Source organism: Diplotaxodon limnothrissa, linkage group LG15 (genome assembly GCF_057381915.1).
Source record: "Diplotaxodon limnothrissa isolate DT_005_m linkage group LG15, D_limnothrissa_male_GT1.1, whole genome shotgun sequence".
NCBI lineage: Eukaryota > Metazoa > Chordata > Actinopteri > Cichliformes > Cichlidae > Diplotaxodon > Diplotaxodon limnothrissa.
Window position 1 is genome coordinate 39,181,176 of NC_140610.1, and position 22,813 is coordinate 39,203,988.

At 38.3% G+C, this 22,813-nt stretch overlaps 1 protein-coding gene and 1 pseudogene across 1 annotated transcript; both read left to right on the top strand.

The window, feature by feature from the left end:
* Nucleotides 1–7,063: 7,063 nt before the first annotated feature.
* On the top strand, nt 7,064–10,307 carry LOC146617969 (5-hydroxytryptamine receptor 3A-like; annotated as a pseudogene).
* A 5,417-nt stretch (nt 10,308–15,724) lies between these two features.
* On the top strand, nt 15,725–21,783 carry LOC146617970 (5-hydroxytryptamine receptor 3E-like). Its single transcript, XM_085372107.1, has 8 exons — nt 15,725–15,838; nt 16,142–16,186; nt 16,468–16,574; nt 17,185–17,354; nt 17,477–17,640; nt 18,397–18,607; nt 21,114–21,323; nt 21,509–21,783. Exons 1-8 carry the CDS (start codon nt 15,725–15,727, stop codon nt 21,781–21,783), a joined length of 1,296 nt encoding a protein of 431 aa, XP_085228233.1.
* The last annotated feature ends 1,030 nt before the right edge of the window (nt 21,784–22,813 follow it).

The following is a 22,813-nucleotide window of genomic DNA, read 5'->3' on the forward strand; positions in this document are numbered from 1 at the left end:
GCATGGAATGGGAAGGAACAGTCTAAACACAGTTGTTATCAGGGTGTTTTTGTTCGGCTCCAGCCTTGGGACCGAAGCTGGCGCCGAAAGGGTATCCACATGAGGTGTTGGTGCTTTTTACTTTAGTGCGAACAGCTCATATGAATTTCAAAGCTGTTCTAACAGCCCAACACTGGTAGGTAGATATCTTCAGCACTCAGGCTCACCCAAGCCCAAACTTCTCGTTGAGAAAGGGGTGTCAATTGCATTTAGGGACCAGTTGATCAAATCCATAATTCCTCTTTTAGGTTTTAGAGAACAGACTGTGAGAGAGTGTTCCAGGGAAAAGTAATACAAAAAACATGAGACTAGACAAGGACATAAGAGGCAGGGAAGCTAAGGGAGAGGAGGAGAGGAGAAAAGTGCGACCGCCTTCGTCAAGAGCAAGAGGTGATGAATAGGTTGCTGAGCTGAGGGCGACTGAAGTAAAGGTTGAGATGATAACGATGGTGACGTTGGAGTAGGTGGTGGAGTAGATGACTGCACTAGCGGGGAAACAGGAGACTGAGCTAGTGAAAGAAACGATGACTGGGCTTGTGGCTGGGCAGCTATCTGAGCTTGTGGCTGGGCAGCAAACTGAGCTTGTGGCTGGGCAGCAAACTGAGCTTGTGGCTGGGCAGCAAACTGAGCTTCTGGCTGGGCAGCCAAGTGAGCTTCTGGCTGTGCAGCCAAGTGAGCTTCTGGCTGGGCAGCTGACTCAAAAAACACAGCCCCGGAATAAACAGTCACAAAGTCTGGCAAAACAGAAAAAGTGTCTTTTCCACTCACCACAGCCGGCAGTTCTGAAGTCCCAACATCCGGCTGTGGGGTGATGGGCCGACGGCGCGAACGTCGCTTCCTTCTCGGAGACGGCTCCGATGGGCCGGGTAATTCCATATCCGGCGGGCCGGGCCGCAGATTCCCTGGCGGGCCGTGCAAAACATTCACCGCCGGGCTGGGTAGGGAAGCGGTAGCAGCTGGAGGGTGAAGGTGAAGCTCGTGGAGGATAAAATCCTGTGCGAGCAGGTGAAGAGAGTCCAGTAGCCTGGGGTGAGCAGAGATTAATTGCTGTAGCCTGTAGGGGTGGGGGGAAAAAATCGATACTGTGTAGTATCGTGATATTTAGTTTGCTAGTAATGTATCGATACAGGGACAGCAGAAATCGATATTTTGTTACAAAAAAGGTTTTTGTGCTCTGACTTCAGAGCATGTTGATCCTTTTTCTGAGCAAGAATCCTGACATTCCTTCACTGTCCAAATGTGTTTAACTTTTTTTTGGCAGCAATAAACATGACAGTTTACTTATTTTAATTTAAGACATGTTTTATTTTAATTAAGTTTAAAACTTTTTTATTTAATGTAAAATTATATTTTGTTTTAATTTACTTTCAAATTCTTCAGTTGCTGAAGGGGCTGCATAGTTTTCATAAATTGCATAGTTTAGAATAGCTATAATTGTACCAGATGGTTGCATTCAGTTAAGTTGGACTAGACTGTAATACAAACCGTTCAGTTTGTCAACAATAAAACTGACTGAAATGAGAGAAAGACTGAGTGTGAGACTTTGATATTAGATAAAGTGAATATTGATAAAGTTTACCTTTATGTACAGAATCTGAATATCGCAAAATATAAAAAAAAATTGCAATAATATCGTATCGTGCATTAAGTATTGTGATAATATCGTATCGTGGGATGTATGGTGATTCCCACCTCTAGTAGCCTGGCTTCCACAGTGCGGTGAAATCCTTCTCCCTCAGGTTCGAGCCACAGGTTAACCAACCTCGAAACAGAGTCAATTTAAGCCCGAAGCTCCTCGGAAGGTGCGGATGCCGCTGGGTCCATGTTTGGTCGGCTCGTACTGTCACAGCTGCCGAGGCAAGCCGCGTGGTGTTGGAGGAAAAGGACCCAAAATGCAGGCAGTTGACTGATAATGCAAGTGATGTTTATTTACAAGTAATGGGGTGACGGAACTGGCAGTGACAAATGACAAATGACTAAAGAAACCTAAACTGGGAAAACCAAATAACAAACCTGAGAACATAAGAAACGGGGTGCGGGGCAGAGAGAGGAACGAAACACCATGGAACACAGACAAGCCGACAATGAGCACAGGCCAACACCCACTATATATACACACAAACAAGGAGACCAGGAAATGACATACAGGTGGGAGCACAGACGACCTGAGGATACAAGCTGAACACAGTGACAACAAACACAGACCTTCAAAATAAAACAGGAAATCCACAACACGAACAGGGCACAAGGGGAGGACACAGAATACCAACATCAGAATAAACTAGAACAGAAGACAATAATAATATGAAACACAAAACGCTGGGTCAACGACCCAGCACCATGACACACCTTAAGGGGTAGGACTGTCACATCAGCGCCCGTATCAATTTTAATTGACATGTTCTTGTTGTTTATGCTTAAGCCGACAGTCCACGGCTCACCCTCACACTTAACAAATGCCTAGGAACAAACCACGTTCATCCTCTTCAACCTCATGCACGGTTTTGGGTGCCCTGCATATGCTCCTGTAATGTCCTTTTTCCCCACATGCATGGCATTTCCCTTCATTCGCTGGACAATCCTGCTTTGAATGGGATGGAGCGCCACCACATTTCTGACAGGTTGGCCCTTTTTTGCCGTCTTCTCGGAATCCACGTGTTTTAGCTTGACGACTATCAGCCTGGAGAGGTTCGGTTCTAACAGGCTTACGACTGATTTTGTGCACTCTATCTACAGACTTAGCATCGCTAGCCACAGCTCTAGAGTCAGCTCGTAAGGAGGATTGTTGTCGCTTTACCTCTTCACTTTGCCTCGCCATGTTGATAGCCTTCTGCAAAGTCAAATCTGGGTCAAGCTGCATGCATTCTGACAGCCGTTTGTCCGTGAGACCAAAATGAGCCTGTCACGTATCAGCTCATCATGTAGCACTCCATAGTTGCAATGTTCTGCTAGCACATACAGTGCAGTCACAAAAGCATCCACTGTCTCATTTACGCTCGTAGATCACATTCTTCTTCACAATGAAAAAAGCCTGGAAACCATCATGTACCCCCTCATATGTTGTCCTTTGCTCAGCTGTTAAACTCAGACCGCAAAGCACATCGTCCTCCTCGTCTCCCATGCAGTAAATCAACGTGTTGACTTGGTTCTCCTCCGAACTGACGTTCAAATTACTGGTGAGATGGAATCTCTCGAACCTCCGTATCCATTTGGACTCTTGCGGTTTTGAAAAGTCGAAGGACTCCGGTGGCTGGATGCTGAATGTCGCACTCGGCCCCGCCGGTGCTCTCTGTGCAGTCTCATCCGCCACATTCTCCCCCTCGTTTTTACGCAAGCTCCACCAGACACAGGTTCGTTCAGTCGAGGTTATATGGATCAGTACAGGACTTCTGTCGTGTTATTCAATTGTACGCGGGTCCACTGTACAATTCTTCTCCCCACATAACATAACATTCTATTCAAAACATACCGGTCTCGCCCTCTAGCTGCCGTCAGCCTAACTACACTTACCGGCTGCATTAACATCTACTGTACAATGCAATTACACCACAATAACAGGCACCACACCCGCAGTAGATGTGCTCGGTGTGAGGTCTTTCAGCAAGCTATCAAACATGGTGCAAAGGGGCGATCGTGGCTCAAGAGTTGGGAGTTCGCCTTGTAATTGGAAGGTTGCCGGTTCGAGCCCCGGCTTGGACAGTCTTGGTCGTTGTGTCCTTGGGCAAGACACTTCACCCGTTGCCTACTGGTGGTGGTCAGAGGGCCCGGTGGCGCCAGTGTCCGGCAGCCTCCCCTCTGTCAGTGCGCCCCTGGGTGGCTGTGGCTACAATGTAGCTTGCCTTCACCAGTGTGTGAATGGGTGGATGGCTGGTTGTTTAAAGTGCTTTGGGGTCCTTAGGGACTAGTAAAGCGCTATACAAATACAGGCCATTTACCATTTCTTGGCTTTTAAAAAAACACACCAGGTGTTTCATCAGATTCGAGGTGTTACATCCTTTGCACAGTATCACCTTAAAGCACTTCTTGCAGGCTGCTGAGTTTGCATCTTTTGTTGTGAAGTACAGCCACACTTTTGACCGCTTGGCCTTGGGCGTTTTTAATCTGTAGCTCTGCTCTAAAAGAACGTACGTACCTGGGCCCGCCTACTATCCTTGGAAAGGTAAAATGATTGGCTAGAATCCAAAGTGTATGACATCTCAAGAAAAAAATGCACAGAAATAAAGCACCGAAATGTGCGCTGCTTTTCAGTCTGGTTACTACCGTTTATGTCAGAACCGGTGCCACACCGGTATCCATCACTAATCATAATGAAGCAGTTTATTTCAAGTTGTAGATTCAAGCTGTTATTTATATTTTTGGCCACCAGATGTCAGCCAAGAGGACTGTGTTGAAAAATTTTGCATAATGAACCCTTTGTCAACATAAACTTCAGTAAAAGTATTGGCCACAAACAAGAATATCAAGAACAGGTGTGTGATTACACCAGGTGGGTGGAAACAGAAGACAGGAACCAGAGGAAGGCCCCACTTTTGCACCAAAACCAATTCATGGTTTAAAACTTTAAAAACAATTATGATGAGTAAACATTTATGGTATCTAGCAATGAGTTTTTCACATCACTGCAGAAGAATTGTGGGAGGTTTTGCCTGGAATATTTCATTTTTTCTGGACTGAGCTGTAATTGGAAATAAAAATTCATTAAATTCCAAATTATTTCTAAGAAGTACGAGATTGTTGAAATTGTTTTATTGTGAAACTCATATTGCAAACCAAATGCTGCAACATAGTTTGACTCAATATTATTGTACTGTCTCATCAGCACTTTGCATTGCTTGCAAGGCGAACTGCTGTAAGCCAAACGAGCCCACCCTGGTTGGTTTGGCCACAAGTGCCAAAATGAATTCAATAAATACATCATTAGACCATTAATTACATTTGTGATTAATAAATTAAAATAGACAAAAATAAATATATAAATAGTTAACTAAAAATCAGGCAATTTCATTTAAAACATTTATGAAATGATTCATTTATTTCCCAATTTAATTAATTCATTAATGACACATTTAATTAGTTATTCAGTTATTTATTTAATTATTTATTTTCAGCTTACATAAACACTGACTGCCACCAGACACAATTCACTTATATCTGTTGGGTTAAGTTTATTTCGCTGTTTTATTTGTTCCTGAGCAAATTAATATTAAGAAGTATGCATGCATTGTTATTGTATATAACTTAAACCAAGTCTGAAAAAATAGTAGACAAAAAAACTTTTTCAATAAACATGTTATATAAAATGATAAATAGCTTGGCTAGTAGGAGGTTTTGAAACCAAACACCACCTGTTTCTCACAGGTTACTCTTATTTGCTTGTGATCAGCCGGTGTGATACTGACGTTGCTGTGGTCAGTCTTCACCATTTTTTGAGTCACACACTGAGGTACATTACATTACCTGTGGTTTATCTGCACTTTGTTTCAAAACACATACAGCCAAAGCAGTCGCTCTGCCTTTAGTTTACCCTGCTCCACATCATTTGCCCGTGGTTTGTCCTCATCGCGCTTTGTTTAATGAGAATATGTATATCTTGGCCATGAAGGCTGGAAATTTGGAGCTGGTTTCCTAGAAAAGCTGCAGACTCTGAAGTCATGAAAAGGAATCTTCTGGTCTTTATGTTATGAAGTGTAACTAATAGGTAATGTACATAATAACTAATAGCAATAGTGCATCTGTTACTTTAATGCAATGTTTTACTGCTAGCTATTATTAATAAAACATCTTGATTATACTTCCTTTTAATTATACGGGGTCCTTCCATCATCAAGCCAACCATGATCGTTATATATATATATAAATTTCTGTTTAACCAGTTGGTGAAAATTCAATTCAATACTTTATTTTCTCACAAGCTATTAAATTCCAAGACTTGGTGAAGCTTAAAACAGCGCAAATAATGTATAAAGTAAGAAATAAATTGCTTCCCAAAGAAATCTGTAAATTGTTCATAGAAAGAGAAGGTGGGTATAACTTAAGAGGGAAATGGAATTTAAAAATACAAAGTGCTAGAACAACTTTAAGAACTATGTCTATCTCAATTGCAGGAGTTAAATTATGGAACAGTCTAACAGAAGAAATAAAAGACAGTCAAAACATAAAACAGTTTAAAGTAAAATATAAAAACCTAATTTTAAATAAGTATAAGAATGAAGAAAACGGGGTTAACCCAGGACGGTAATGTTGCTGGTAATGGTGTTGCGGTTCTTTTTTGTTTTTTTGTTTTGTTTTGGTTTGTTGTTTTTCCATAACTTGTGTATCTGCAAATATACACATTCTGTATTTTTCATATGAAAGAAACTATACTGTGGTGGGGCTTGCTAATTTCTTGTTTTTGATTTATGTATGTTATGTTTTGTTTTACTTCATATGTTTCATATGTTGTTTGTTTAATTTAAGACAAAAAAAATTAAATGAATGAGAGGTAAAACTTGAGGGGGTAGGGACAAATAAGTAAATACTTCAGCCTACTCCTTTTCAAACAAATAATGGAATGATATTTTGTAATGATTGTGAAGGCACATGTTTGAAATGTTTGAAATAAAAATGAACTGAACTGAACTGAACTGAACAAGGAGAAATTAGTTTAGCAGCATGGACAAAAAAAGACAACATGCATGGGAACATAATTAGACTCAATATTATTGTTCAACTGTTTCATCAGTTCTGTGCAGTGCTTACATGGTGAACTGTTCTGTGCCAAACCAACCTGCACTGCTGGACTGTCTGTCTCCAGTCTTTGAAGTAAGTGACATATGCCCCATGTCGGCCCTTTCCTCATGCTGTGTGGGATTCTAGGAGTGGTATGTTCACCTCTTTGAAGATGAGCTTGATATATAATTTAATGAGAGTATATACAGGCCGCAACATTTTCCAGAACTGCTTTCTAAAACTCTTCAAGTGTAGACAAATTACTGAGAGAAAAGCTTCATGATTTTATAAATAAATATTACATATGTTCGCAAACATGGCCAAAGCCTTGAATGTGAGTGTGAATGGTTTTCTGTCTTTATGTGTGAAATGTGTGTTCTTTGAATTTGAATGTTATGTTCTAAATAGACTTTAAAACACACATTGTTATTGTTTTCCTGGAGTTGATCTCAGGTGTGGTGCTTGCATTTCCATGGTCAAGAGAAACCCCTCCACAATAGCCAACTGTGCGATATCCAAGTCTACCTTAAGACTGCATGAAAGTACTGGAAGTATTGGACTTTGAACATTTTTTGAACATCTAAAAAAGGCCAGCAAGCTTCTGGGATAAAAATCTTTGGACAGATGAAACCAAGATCAACCTCTACCAGAATTATGGCAAGAAAAAAGTACGGAGAAGCCGTGGAACAGCTCATGATGCAAAGCACATCATCACCACATCATCTGTAAAATACAGCGGAGGCAGTGTGATGGCACTAGCGTGCATGGCTGCCAGTGGCGCTGGGACACTAGTGTTTACTGATGATGTGACACAGGACAGAAACTGCCAAATGAATTATGAGGTGTTCAGAGACATAATGTCTGCTCGATTTTGGCTTAATGCATTCAAACCGATTGGGCGGTGTTTCATAGTACAGATGGACAATGACCCAAAACATGCAGCCTAAGAAACCCAGAAGTTTATTAAAGCAAAGAAGTGGAATATTTTTGAATGTCCAAGTCAGTCACCTGATCTTAACCCAAGTGAGCATTTCACCTGTTAAAGACAGGCCCACAAAAAAAAAACAGTAACTGAAAGCCTAATGGCCTGACAGAGCATTAAAAAGGAGGAAACCCTGGTGATATTCATGAGTTCAACACTTCAGACCGTCATTGCCAGCAACGGGTTTTCAACCAAGTATTGGAAATGAATGTTTTATGTTCAGTTATTTAATTTGTCCAATGACTTTTGAGGCCCTGAAATGAAGAGATTATGTTTAAAAATTCTTAGTTCAGTTCCACTGAATTAAAGCTGAAAAACTGCACTTCACATGCATCTGAGTTGTTTCATTTTAAATTCATTGTGGTAATGTCCAGAACCAAAATCTATCCAAATACTTATTTAGCTACGATATGTAAAGTAGTATGATAGTCCTATAAGTCCCATAAAGTGATTTAAGGGTTTAGATTTATATTTTGTAAATGTGATGACTACTCAGACCTGCTCTTTGTGCTGACACCAATTTTATTATTTTAGTCCTGGATGAAAGAGTTCATCAGTTGGGACAAAGTTCAGTTTGGTACTGACCTCCTGCATCTCCCCAGAACCAAATTCTGGCTTCCAGATATTGTAATCACTGAGTTGTAAGTATCATCATACAAAAGCTCATCAAACTGCACAAGTATTTTCCAAAGAACAGGAGAAATGTTGAGATAACCTCTAAATAAATAAATAGTTTGTTTAATTGTTTATTAATTCTTTGAATAGGGATATAATTTATTAAAACTACTGTACACTAGGTTTTGGTAAACAATTGTGCATAATTCTGCACGAGTATTTTGAGTCTTCAGAAAACTTTTCTTTAAAAGGAGAGATGTGGAGATAACCTGTGTTTTCCTTACTGTCAACTATTATCATAAAAATCTTTCCAGTATTTAGACCTGTTAAGCTTAGGTTAATAGGTAAATGAATAAATATAATTGTATACTTTAAATCTTTGGGTGCCATTCTCTCACTTCACACATTTGATCTGGTCTCGCAGTATGGAGGAAAACAAAACACCACCTACTCCCTACCTGCATAGCAACAGTAAAGTGGATGATGCTCAGCCTGTCAAAGTTGTCAGTTCCTGTAACCTTGATATCTACACCTTCCCCTGTGACATACAGACTCTACCATCGGTGAATGGGAGCTACTGGATATCACCTTGGATAAAAAAACAGAGAATGATACTGGCAGTGATGGTTTATGTGTTAATGAGCTTGAATTTTATGTAAGTTGATTGTAACTATAAACTACTATAAATAGTCAGAGTCAAAAGTAAGCAAATTTATATTGGAAATTTATTTTCATTTTTAAAAAGTTTTTCTTGTATAAGTCAAACACACCTAAAAATATGAATTCAATTAAAACCAGAATTATACAGTTATATAGTGAAGATACATGTACAGGTAATGACAAGACAGCTTAAGGACGCCTCTCATCTCTTCTTTTCATTCCTTCCACAGCTCAGATTGAAGCGCCGGGCCATTATGTATATGGTAAACCTCTTGCACCCAAGGTTTCTCATCGCAGTTGACCTCTTTAGCTTCCTGCTGCCTCCACAGACCGTGAACAGGTATGCTTTCAAGATGACCCTCAGCCTCGGCTACACTGTCTTCCCGCTCATCATGAATGACCTGCTGCCAGTCACTGGAAACACCACACCCCTCATAAGTCAGTGACACTCAACAAAAAGTCTACAGTGATTTCTTAAAATTACATTCTTACAAGAGTGTCTAAAAAAATTGAGTGTAGATAAAAAATAGAAACCTTGCTTGTAACGTCTACACTTAATGCCTACAGCATGTATTGCTCTTCCTTCATGAGCATGTAGGACAATTAATGTGGCTCAAGGGCAAAATTACTAAAAGTGTTTATTGTAGTTTACATATATTTAGTCGATTAGACTGTGAAATTGTAAACCTTTGTTTCTGGGTCTCAACACAGACCGTTGTCTCTCTGTAGCCGTGTTCTTCTCTATCTGCCTGGCTCTGATGGTGGCCAGTCTGCTGGAAATAAACCTCATCGCCAACCTGCTGTGTGGGTCTGCTGACTTCTCTCTTGTCCCTCGCTGGAGCTGAGTCCTCGTTCTGCAGTTTCTGGGTTTTCTTGTCTGTACAGCTCGATTGAATAAGAGATCAGGAGCTTCAGGTATGTAGTTTATATTTTAACAAAAACAACTGAATTCACGGAGTAGTTGAAACTCATTTATTTTGTCATGAAAAGTTGTAAAAGAAGAGAATCACACTGAAAAACTAAAGCTAAAAAATATTTTTCCTGAATTAACTTAGAAGTAGACCTTAAGACCACAACTGCCATCTGAATAATGAAGCCTCAAGAAACAATGGGGCCAGCAGTGAAGGACAGGGCTGTGCGGGAACTAAAGAAAGTGGGCAAGGACCTCCAGGACATCCACCTGCAGGTCAAGCAGCAGCAGAAAGAGAACCAAGGCTCGGAGGAGTGGATCCAGCTGAATCCCGCAGAAAGTCAAGCCTTCGAAGCTTCTATTCATCTTCATCTCGCTGCTCATGCATGGTAACTAAAGTTCGTATAACATGCTAATACACATTTATTTATGTTTCTTATATTATTAATTCAAAATTGCAAAATCGATGTCAAAGAGCCAGATTATAACACCTATCAAAGGATAGTGTGACATTTTTGGATTTTGACAGTTAACTGGACTTAAGATAAGATAAAATACCTTTATTAGTCCCACAAGGGGAAATTTCATGTTAAGGCTGCCAACCTATTGCACGCAATGGCGGCGCCATCTTACCTTTCCTTTGCAGCTCAGTACAGCTCAACTACATCTTCAATGCTGGAGACACTTAAGCCATACTTTTACATACTGTACAAGATAAAGAGCATAAAATTAATCTTTTCTTTCAGGATAAGAAAGCCCAACTTCTAAAAACATTTCTCTGGCAAGATATTTTTAAGTACCTCATAGTAAATTCTGAATCAATAATGTTGATTTCTATCCATGCTATCCATAAAAATGTTTTTATAGATCAGAGTGTAAGTTTTGTCATTAAAAGAAATTCTGTACAGCAGAAGGTCAAACCCATTAGTTACTTTCAGTTAAATTCAATTCAATTCAGTTTTATATATATAGCCCCAAATCACAACAATTGTTGCCTCAAGTTGTAAGGTAAAGACCGTACAATAACACATTAAAATGATGAAAGACGGTGCCAGGCTCTTTAGTCTCTGGAGTTTCTTTTCATATGAAAACATCTGAGGTTTGAAATGGTAACTGTCTGGTTCATTTTATGAGACAGAAGACAAATATGCTCAAAGTATATTTTGTTAAATTTATTAAGGGTTAAAGGTTTAAGTTAAAAACAGTGCTATGTCTCTTACAGGAGACTGAAATGAACAAAGAGCACCACACCCAGGTTGCATACGCTTTTACTGTGTGTCATAAAAACACAATGTTAATGTGATTGGTTGAAACAGTTGAGGGTGTACCACGGTTTTAGACTTGGTCCTCCCTTTGGCTTGGGTCCATCCCTCAGGTCATCTTCCACCCTGTATGGAGCAAACATCTCTTGTCCTCTGGCTAGGCTAGCAGAGGTAGATTTAGACCATGATTTATACAGTTGTTTTCTTTTAGGTTTCACAACCCACACCCAAATCCTCAAGAGGGGTCTTCTGTCTTGTGTCTGTTAGCATCACAGTCCAACAGTCTAAATCCAAATCAGATTTGAATGTGTGATGTCAGATAAAGCATAAATGTGTGATCGAAATTATGAGCTAATTGTGAAATATAAAATAATGGGGTTAATAATGATTAAAGATAAAAAAATAAATAAATTCTAACATAACCAACAGGTTTCATGTTTTCTGCATAATTTCTGTTGTAGGAATGGGGAAACGAATTTACCAAGTGGGACCCAGAACAGTGCGGCTGTAGTCGGATTTAAGTTCCACGAACAAATCTCTGGGTACCAGACATTGTAATCAATGAATTGTAAGTCCCATCAGCAACTATTCAAAGATTACAATCCGTGTATATTTTATGTTTTTGTAAGATCTTGAGAACTAGAACTGAAGCATTATTAGCTCATAAAGACCTAAGTAGCAAAAAAAATTAAAAAATGTAAAAAATGCAAGTGAGAGTTTTTTCATGAGAGAAGACAAATATGCTCAGATTATACGTTTTCACAATTTATTATCAAACGGTTAGAATTTCAGATTAGTTTTACATGGCGCAATGGACCTCTGTCTCTCTGACTCAGAGACAACCAGCCACACACAGGCAGCAAACACTTCTATTGGTGGGCTCACAGAAACACAACGTGAACATGATTAGTAGAATCAGTTGAGGGTGGTCTGATATCGGCTCATGTTTCTTCTTCTGCACCTCTCTGGACATTTCCTTACATGGAGATGACCCTATTCCAGGCATCACTACCATTACCATGGCAACCCCTTCTTGTCCTCTGGTCAGGCATGTACAGTTAGAGAAGAGGAGAGAGTCAATTCCATTTCCTAACACCAGATATTACAGCCCTGTTTTGGTGTAGGAGAGTCAGCCAGTTTTGTACCTTCTGGTGCCATCAAGAGTCCAGGCAGACCATCCCCCACAAATTCCTCAGAGAAGAAGTCCTCTCTCTGTTTATATCTGTTATTAGTGTAACAATCTAAATCTCAAATATTCTACAATACATATCTGTGTGTAGTAAATGATAAAACAAATGTGTAATGCTAATTATGAGGTAATTGTGTAAGATACAGTAATGGGGGGACATAAGCCTTAAAAATAAAAAATAAATAAATTCCAACAGTACCTGAATGCTGTTGTCAGAAAATATTTGGGATGGGACTACAGCTACTTAAATAAAACACTGAAAATAAAACAATGATAAAAGGGTGGATGGGATAATTTAGTGGCTTGTTGTTAATACTCCTATTAATATTTGAATGTTTTTGTCATCCAAAATGTATTTAGTCATGAAAATAAATTGAAAATAATTTGTGAATATTTTAGATACATCGAATAGGCAAATATTCCGCAAATAATTTGGAGTGAATCTCCATGAATCTGCGAATGCTGCACTGCAAATAGGCAGGGGTCGACTGTAGACGTAATTTTAATGATGTAGATTGGTTTTATTTAAAATCCATACTGCAATAAGGTCAAAACTGTGAAGCACTTCAGAATGTGTTTTAAAAGCAGCTGTACAAATAAAGTTATTATTACTATTAACAGGAAAACAATGTAAACTATCACACAGAGGATTTTATGTTCTCACAAAACTGGTGAATTTTAATTACCGTGTTATAAAAAATGACAACGCTTCACTGGTAGGAGGTTTTGAAACCACCACCTTTCTCAACGGTTACTCTCATTTGCTTGTGAGCAAAGCAGGTGTGGCACTGACGTCACACACTGACTTGAAAACCACATTAACCGTGGTTTATCTACACTTTGTCTCAAAACACATACAGCCAAAGCAGCTGCCCTGCCATGCCTAGTTTTTCCTGCTCCACATCATTTGCCCGTGGTTTCTCCAAATCCGCCAAATCAATCTTTGTTTAGTGACAATATGTATATCTTGGCCATGAAGGCTGACTTTGAGAGGGGCAAGAGTTAGTTTCCCAGGCAAGCTACAGACATACTTTTGCACTGTAGCTGCTCACTAATGCATCTGACAGCAAAATGTTTTGAATGTGACAATTCTTTAAAGAAGATAAATATTCTGTAGTAGTTTGAAGACAAACTTCAGAACGGAAAGAATACAATTTCACTTGGAACATCATGGTAAGAAATATTCTTGTCTTTATGTTACTAATAAGTAAAAACTGCCTTTTGTTTGGCCTCTGCGTTCTGTTTGTCTCAATCAGCTTCTTTGCTCGGTTACATACTGTTAGTAGCCGGCTGCTATGTTTTAGAGGTCCCAATTTATGCTAGTGACATGAATGTTTACTTAATTTTGAGTAATATCCTTAGAGCGTTTGAAAATGGGTACATAGATAAGAATTGATATTCAAATATTTTTAGCATTTTTGGGTGCATATACAATCATAAAGCATGCTCATCACTCAAAAATAGGAAAAGAAAAGGCTTTAGCAGAAGAGTGTTAACAAGCGTAAAATGACTTTTATGCAGTAAACGCTTGTTTGATGAATGCGGAAAAAAACAACATGAAGTATGGTTGCTGAATCTTATGGTAGTTCAAATTTCTTGAATAGTCAAGTTTTTTATGAGACTGAAAACATTTATAATGTTGTGATATCCTGAAAACCCCTAAGCATATTTCTGTATTTTCCTGATACTATCAGTAATATGTTTACAAAATGTTACCAGTTAAAGAAGGTAATTTTGCAGTTTTCCTGCAACTTAAGAATATCATTGATATAATGTCATGTTACAGTGCAGCACTTAACCCAAGTAATCTAAAACATGAATATATAGTTGTAACAGCTCTTATACATATAAAAAACACTGAGTCAATGACCCAGGTACCCTAACATGAGTCAGCAAAGTAAAAGTAATCTCTGTGTCCCTTGAGCTCTCGCACTCTCTCCTGCCTCTGTTGCCTGGGTTTCATCTATCTCTGTCTCTGTGTGTTTCCCATACTTCCTGTTTTACTAAGTTAGTCTCCTGTCCTGTGTGCATCATGTTCAGATTTGCTTCTCCCTGTCTTGTTATTTGGATCACACTCAGCTGTGTTCTCTCCTGTGGTGTGTTCCCTCGTTTGCCCATGCCCTGGTTCAGTTTGAATGGTTTTTGAATTAATTGTGATGATTTTCTTAAAACAATAAAGGCAGTGTTACATTAAAAGTGAAAAACATTATTTTCTGTTTTGTCTTAAATAAAAATATTTATTTCATATCTTGAAATATCTGATTCTACTGTTGGGGATAAGTATCAGATTTTTGAAACAGACGAAGAAAAAGAAGAGATGTAATCATTAAAAAACACTTAAAATGCCACTAAGAATCTTTACAGGCATTCCTCACCACTTGCACACCACTGAAACTGACAACCTGTTTTGATGTAATTTTAATGTTTTTAGTGCTGCCTGCTGAAAGTAAGACCTTCTAAGCTTCTATTCATCTTCATATCTCTGCTTGTGAATGGTAAGTACAGCTGCTAAAATGTATAAAATGAATCAACTTGATTTGTCTTAAAAATGTATACACATCTTTTATGTGATTCCTTGATTTACATTTTTAATCAATTTTTGAGTGTTGATTTTCTTACAGTTTTCATTCAAGTCAGTTATCCAAAATACTAAAAAATATGCAAATGATTGTATGCATGGTAATGGTTCAGCATTAGAACTTTTTATTTTGTCTGTTAATCCAGGGTCATGACTTGTTTATTTTGTTAGCATAACTCACAATGACAGTTTAGCCAAATCACACATTTAGTCAGAATGTGTGTTCGTGTCCACATTTTAAAGATTTTCTATGGCTGGATTAAAAACAAAATATTCAAAATCTTCGGAAATCTGACCACTGAATAAAATCACGTTTAGATTTAGACACATTTAGACTGATCATGCCTCGTTTGTGTTTTTAAAAATGAGGCATGATATTTAGATATTAAGAAAACTTGCAATAAATTGAGTGGGACTTTTACTGTAATGTTAATCAATGTTTACTCTGTACTCTGTTTTCACCTAAATGTAGGGTTGAAAAACATTTTGATGAAAAAATTCAAAATTGCACAAAACATTACCAGTCGTAATTGTTCATCCAAACCGAACCACTGTATACATTGAGGTTCAGGGTTATGGTTCTTCATTTCACACAAATGTTTATGTGGGTTTCTGATGCTTTGCTAGGGCCATTTATTCATTTGGGGCAAAAAAACATATCTGCTCCTAGATAGTGAAGCAAATGTCAATGTATATAAATCATAAGGGCACATTTCTTCTATCCTTTGTAGCTCAGTACAGCTCCACCTTGCTGAACTGCTCTAACCCTGATTCACCTTCAATGCTGGAGGCCCTTAAGCCAGTCTTCAACCTGAACGCCATTCGACCTGTGGTGAACATAACAACCGTCACTAACATTGGCATTTCTATAACTGTGTTTGGCATTTTGGGAGTGGTAAATAACACCTTTATTAACTTAAAATCAATTCAGTAATGGTCGCATGTGCTTTTCTGCATACTGTACAAGATAAAGATTATAAAATGGTCAAAAGAAACTTCTCATGAGAGGCTTTTTTAAAAATGTTGTCTCCCTCTCATTCCACATATTTTTAATTTGAGTTTTAAATCAAAATGAATAAGTATAATACATCTGAACATCAATAATTAAGACAAATGAATGATTCAGTTCAGTATGTGCTCTACAGACATTAAGGTTCAGTAAAACTATCCAGTTATGGATAAAAATCTTCTTTTTCAGAATGAGAAAGCTCAACTCCTCAAAACATTTCTCTGGCAAAATTTTGTAAGTAGTTTCTTCATAGTAAGTTTTCAAGCAATAATGCTGATTTCTATCCATGAAAACGTTTTTAGGGATCACAGTGTAAGTTTTGTCCCAAAATAGCAGTAGAAGGTCAACTCCACTAGTGACTTTCAGTTTAGTACAGTTTTATTTATATAGCCCCAAATCACAACAATAGTTGCCTCAAGTTTCTTTACATTGTAAGGTAAAGACCGTAAAATAATACAGAGAGAAAGTTAAAAAGAAGAAGGACGGTGTCAGACTCTTGGGTTTCTTTGTTGCAGAAATGGCAAAATGAATTTACCAAATGGGACCCAGAAGAGTGCGGAACTAGTCGGATGTCTGTTCCAAGAACAAATCTCTGGCTACCAGATATAATAATCAATGAATTGTAAGTCCTATCTTCAACAATTCACAGATTACAATCAGTTTCTTTTTTATGTATTTTTATGATCTTGAGAACTAGCCCTGAAGCATCATTAGCCAATAAAGAGCTAACTCTGCTAAGTAGGAAAGAAAAAATGGAGAAAGTGCATACAAGTGAAACTACAAAGGTATAGTTTATGTGTAGAATTTTGTCAGAAAACATGGGGCTTGTGACTCCAGTTGGTTTCATTGTACAAAAAAAAAAATCATAATGGCATGCACAGGACAATAGAGCAGCTTGGTAATCAGAATCAGAATCAGAATACTTTATTGATCCCTGGGGGAAATTATTTTTTGTTACAGTAACACTGCTATCCGCTATATAAAGGTATAATCCTTATCATCTGCCTCCTATAATATTTAGCAGACAGAAAGAAGCAGATAATTTAACAATAATAAGTCACTTATTATTAGGCTGCACGTTTCTCAAGTCTTTGATCTATTATCATACCTGGTTATCACTTCTGGTGAAAATCAATATAGGCTACAGTCCAGTTTAAGCTATTTCTCCATACATTTTCCATTTCTTCCATGTAGATATCTGACTTCAATTAATGTCTTTTATCTTCCTGCAGCATGGATGAAAACACAGCTCCAAAGGTGCCAAATGCCTACCTGCTTTCTGATGGTACTGTAAGTGATTCACAGCCTATCAAAGCCATCACCTCCTGCAAGCTTGACATCTACTTGTTTCCATTTGACATTCAGAACTGCACTTTATCATTCAACTCATACACACTCAAGAGTAAGTATAACCACGAGGATGTATCACAAGCAATCCTGGTGAACTGAGTGGATTAGTCTTTAAAGCTGTTTTTTTATTTATATGTATATGGTTTTATCTGACTTTGACTGTTTTCCATGCAGGTAATGCTTTGCAGCTTTACCTGACAGAGACTCCAGAGAGGATGACTGAATACTCTAAATCTAGGATGGCAACTATGGGTGAATGGGAATTAATTGGAATTGCAGCAAAGAAATACACACTAACATCTACAGTATCGGGCTCTTACGATGAAATTCGCTTCTATGTAAGAAACTGCATTGCACTGTAAAAATGTAATGTTATTGTATGATTTACTTATTCATACTATAAGAAAACAGAAGACAAGTTCTTTCAGGAAGTAGAAGAGTTTTCTCTTCATTACCATTTGACTCTATTGTTTGTATATTTGATAGGAACCTAGGATATATTGCTTCATGTATATAAAGAATTTGGGTGTATAGTTGCAGTTTCCCATATGGAAAAGATATATATAAATCTTATAAAGTTTGTATCTGTTTTGTGTGAAACTTGTATGAAAAGCATACAAGAGTGAAAACAGATATAAGGTCCCTTGAAAAATTATATAATGAAACTTGTATGTTTTGGATACTTACTAAAACAATATATGAAAGTAATGAGAAAGTGGCCACTTTCATGAGTAAATCATATAAGCCTTACATGATTCACTATATGAAGCAAGCCAAATCTGATGCATGTCTTTTATAAGTTTTTTCTATTTATTTTCCATATGGATTAATTGCAGTTCAATTGTTTAGTTACTAATGAAAAGAAACTTCATTACCTGCTGCCACAAGTATTCTGATCATAACTAGTTCTCTACCACAGTAAACAGATTGAAAGGCTTTGTTTTACACACTTAAGATGGGGAAACCATTTCACAATTAAGTTATATCTGCAAATTTATGGGCCTTGTCATTTAACTATTGTATATGTATGAGGTACTGTATAATCAAAGCACAAAGAGCTATGTGAGATTAGTTAAGTTCTCACTTTGCTGCAGATCTCATTGCGGCGCCAGGCCATGCTGTATGTAGCGAACCTCCTGCTCCCCAGCTGCTTCCTCATCACTGTGGACCTCTTCAGCTTCATCTTACCTCCCAATGATGCTGACCGGTCTTCATTCAAGATGACACTGATCCTAGGCTACACCGTCTTCCTGCTCATGATGAATGACCTGCTGCCTGCCACTGGAAATGCCATACCTCTCATAAGTAAGTTTAAATTGTCTTGATTGGTATACACTTATTCCCAATGTGACTCTTTGGCCCAAATACAAAAGGGTATACAAATACAAAGTGGATGGATGACTTGTTTGGAACGTTTGTGAGGATAAAGAGGATAAAGTTCTCTCCAAACAATAAATCATCCAGCCATTTTCTTTAACTTATCTAAAGTCAGGTCAAATGGACAGCAGCCTAACCAAGGAAACCCCGAACTCCCTCTCACCAGCTGCCTTCTGCTTATTAGTGATGTGTGGATCGATCCTGAAATATCGATTCCTCCAATACCAATCATGTATGTTCTAGAATCGATTCTCACATTAAAATATCGATATTTTAGTAATTTAGGGTAAATATGTAGTTTATCATTAACAGGAACACAGTGGAAAGAAACTATATCATTCAGATCGTTTACATTCAAAGGAACTACTTCCTCTTCCGCCTTTCATAGTCATGTGCGAAATACGGCTGTATAAATGTCTCGCAGTCCCTTGGCGGGCGCACTCACAGCAATGGCTGAGCGTAATTGTGCGGACGTATTTTACCTCCACAAACAGCTGAGACGTGGTTTGCGATACATGTGGCAAAAAAGTGAGGTGTTGTGGCCATACTTGCCAACCTTGAGACCTCAGAATTAGGGAGACGTTCAAAAGGGCTGTTTTGGGGTGATAAATACATTTTACAGTGTTTATTTATCGGATAAAATACGTTAAATGTCACCGTTATTATTGGCTGGCCTGGAAACAGCGGGGGTGTCCAAATTCAGAGGCTGCTTCCACCTGAGGACCCGGCCTTCGTGGTCTAAAGAAAGCCGGGTAGTACATCACGAGCTCCCTCGGTGGAGTGAAACTCTGCCGTCTGCTCCTTGCTATCTAAAATATAACAGGGCGCTGACGTAAACTCTCGACCGTCTCACACTTTGTTTAATTAGTTTTCTGTTTAACGTTTATTCAGCTGTGTGAAAACCCCGGAGGACCCCTCCCGAGGGATTAATAAAGTTAAATTTAATTTAATCTAATCTAATAACTTTAATCTCAGCCAAACCGATTTACTCACGAACAAATAAAACACTGAAAAAGCCAAACAGTAACATTTTTAAGTTATCAAAGTGACTTATATATCATGTTTACCCGAGTAGTGAAAGACCGCGGGGGTTTGAAAACGATGTGTCGATCGGCTCAGATATTTGAAGTTTACACAGCTTCTCACCTGAAAATATGTTAAAAAAAAAATTTGCGACCCAGAAAGGGAAATAAGAGTAATATTAAAACTAAGTAGCTGCCATCATTGTTGGAAACTGGAATTGGCTATGGATTCTGCAATATGGTTTTCACTTTTGTTGCCTGGGTGGAAAATCGGGAGAAATTCGGGAGAATGGTGGCTCCGGGAGATTTTCGGGAGGGACACTGAAATTCAGGAGGGTTGGCATGTATGGTTGTGGCAACATCACTAACCGTGTCAAACACCTCAGAGTAAATCATATCACAGAATATGACGAGCGTATGTTGAGACGAACTGAAGAGGAGGAGAGGGACAGGTGCTGCTAGGGCGAGACAGACGTCTCTCACGGAGTCCTTTAGTGCTGCAGGCAGGCAAGGTGTTCAAATAGCGCACAACTTCAGTTTTTTATTTCTATATGATGAACCCTGCATTATTAAGTGATAAGAACAAGTAATCTGATGTCCTGTAATCATTATGACGCTATAATTTGAGATACAATAAATAAAACAAGCTTTTGTACAAAGTATCGGATCAGTATCATCGATACCACCCTGAATATTACTTGGTATCAGATCGGAAAGGAAATCAGTGGTATCGCACATCACTACTGCTTATCCATGGAAAGATTGAGGTATTCCCAGGCCAGTCACGAGATTAAATCGCTCCAGTGTGTCCTGGGTATTCCGGGGGCTTTCTCCTGGTAGGAGATGCCCAGCTGGAACAGTTTACCCAGGAGGCAACTGCCTCAACTAGCAACCTTTCAATATGGAGGAGTAGCGGCTCTATTTTGAGCCCCTACCAATTGACTGAGTGAGAGGCCATCAACCCACTGAGAGCTAATTTCTGCCATTTGTATTCACAATCATTTGCTTTTAAAATATTTCACAATAATAGTGGTAACAAGATCAGGCCTAGATTAAAAACCTTGTTGACGTTTCTCAACAACAACATAACATTTTGGACACAACAATTTACCGACATTAGGCATCAATTAAAATGTTAATAATGAGATTAAACAACAAGTATGTCTGGTATCAATTAGTGATAATACTGAAAATGAATTGTCTAATCAAATAGTTGCACACATCCCTACAGTTAAACATTATTAGTTATGCAACACTCTTTACAGTGAACTGAAGGAATGTATCTCTCTCTGTCTTCCTCCATCTCCATGTCCTTTTTTTAGTTTTAAATGTTTTTGTCTGGATTTAACTTGTATTTGTCTGTAAAATATTGGCATTAATTATTTCTCTACTATTATTATTATTGTTATTAGATGTTTTCCTTTCTATGTGCCTGGCTATGATGGTGGCTAGTCTACTGGAAACTATCGTCATTACAAACTTCCTCTGCGGTTCCTCTAACTATTCTCGAGCTCCTCGCTGGATCAGAGTGCTTTTTCTTAAAATCCTGGGTCGACTAGTATGCCTTCCTCCAAAGCCCAGAGATCGGAACGACACAGTGATCCAAAATCCAGTCACACAGGGTAGGAAACAAGATCAGGATATGCAAATAATTAACAAATGTTAAAGCTGACATAATCTTCTGACTTGTCTCTGCTCAATAGAAATGCCAATCTATTAGATAGAATGTCGGGATGAGCAAGTTCTTAAAAAATGACAAAGCTGACATAATTTTCTCTGTTGTTTTCTCTGCAATACAAAATGCCAGTCTCCTCTCCAGTGACAGAGGAATCCAAGACTCTGGAGCAGAAGGGGCCACTGGGTGAGGACAAAACCCTGCAAGAGCTGAGGAGCCTGGGCAGAGTCCTCCAGGCCGTCCGCCTTCAGGTGGAGCAGCATCTGAGCAAAAGCCTGAGCACAGAGGAATGGATCCAGATAGGTTTAATCATAGACCGCCTGCTGTTCATCCTTTACATCATCTTCATAACAGTCAGCTTCATTACCATCATCATTATCTGGGTGGTTTCATACAATGCGGCCTAATTTAACTTTTTAGCTTGTCTGTTCTTTAAACTTTAAACTTTAAACTTTTTGCATTAACTTTTAGTTTTCAAATAATATTTAACGTCACGCCCACAATGAGACAGGGAAAGCAAAACTGAACATAACACAGATGGGACAAGATGCTTTCAAAATAAATTAGGAAGTAACAAACACTGAGACCAGGACTAAGACAAATGAACTTGGAGGCTTGGGAGGCAGAAAGGTAGACAAACATGGATTCAAAACTGACTTCCAAAAGAAACGCTGAGGACCAGACACAGACGAGACTGGGAAGAGAACTAACATAATTTCATAAAGAACTAATTATTGGAAACACAGGAAATAACACCAGAAACAAAACACCATAAAAATAACACCATCTCTCAAAATCAAAAGTAACAAAAGGTCCAAAATGAAAAGCTGAAAATACTGGGTCAAAGATCCAGGTCCATGACATATGTCAGTTACAAAGGGTAGAAAGACCGAAGCTGGCATACATTAAGCTGCTAATATATACGGCGTGACTTACAAACAGCTAAATATCGTTTGACAAAAATTAATATTTTATGTGTTAAGTATCAATTACTTGTTGCCTTTACCTTTATTCTATTACTTACTATTAAGAATTTCTGATCTTGTGTAACTAGTATGATCTTTTGTTTTGTATCTGTGTGAAAATATTAAAGGTCTTTCTCACATTTTCTTTGCTGTTTGTTATTTTGTGTTTAATTCAAAAGTTAGTGGTAAATTTCTGTCTTGTTTAATCTTAGAATTAAAAAGACCTTGACTTTAAAAGTATGGCATTACTAGCATGTCATTATATTATTATGAATTATTATAATAAAAAAGCTGTCACTCTTGGTCAGTTAGTTGTCAGTTTTGCAGTTTACAATTAATTTTAACAAGCAACTGAGATGGAAAAAGTGCAATACTTGCTCAGATTGTTGTTGTTTTCTTTTGTTTGGTTGAGTTATGGAAGTGCATGGAAGCCTGTCTTCTCATCTCTGTTTAAAATACATGAATGGATGGT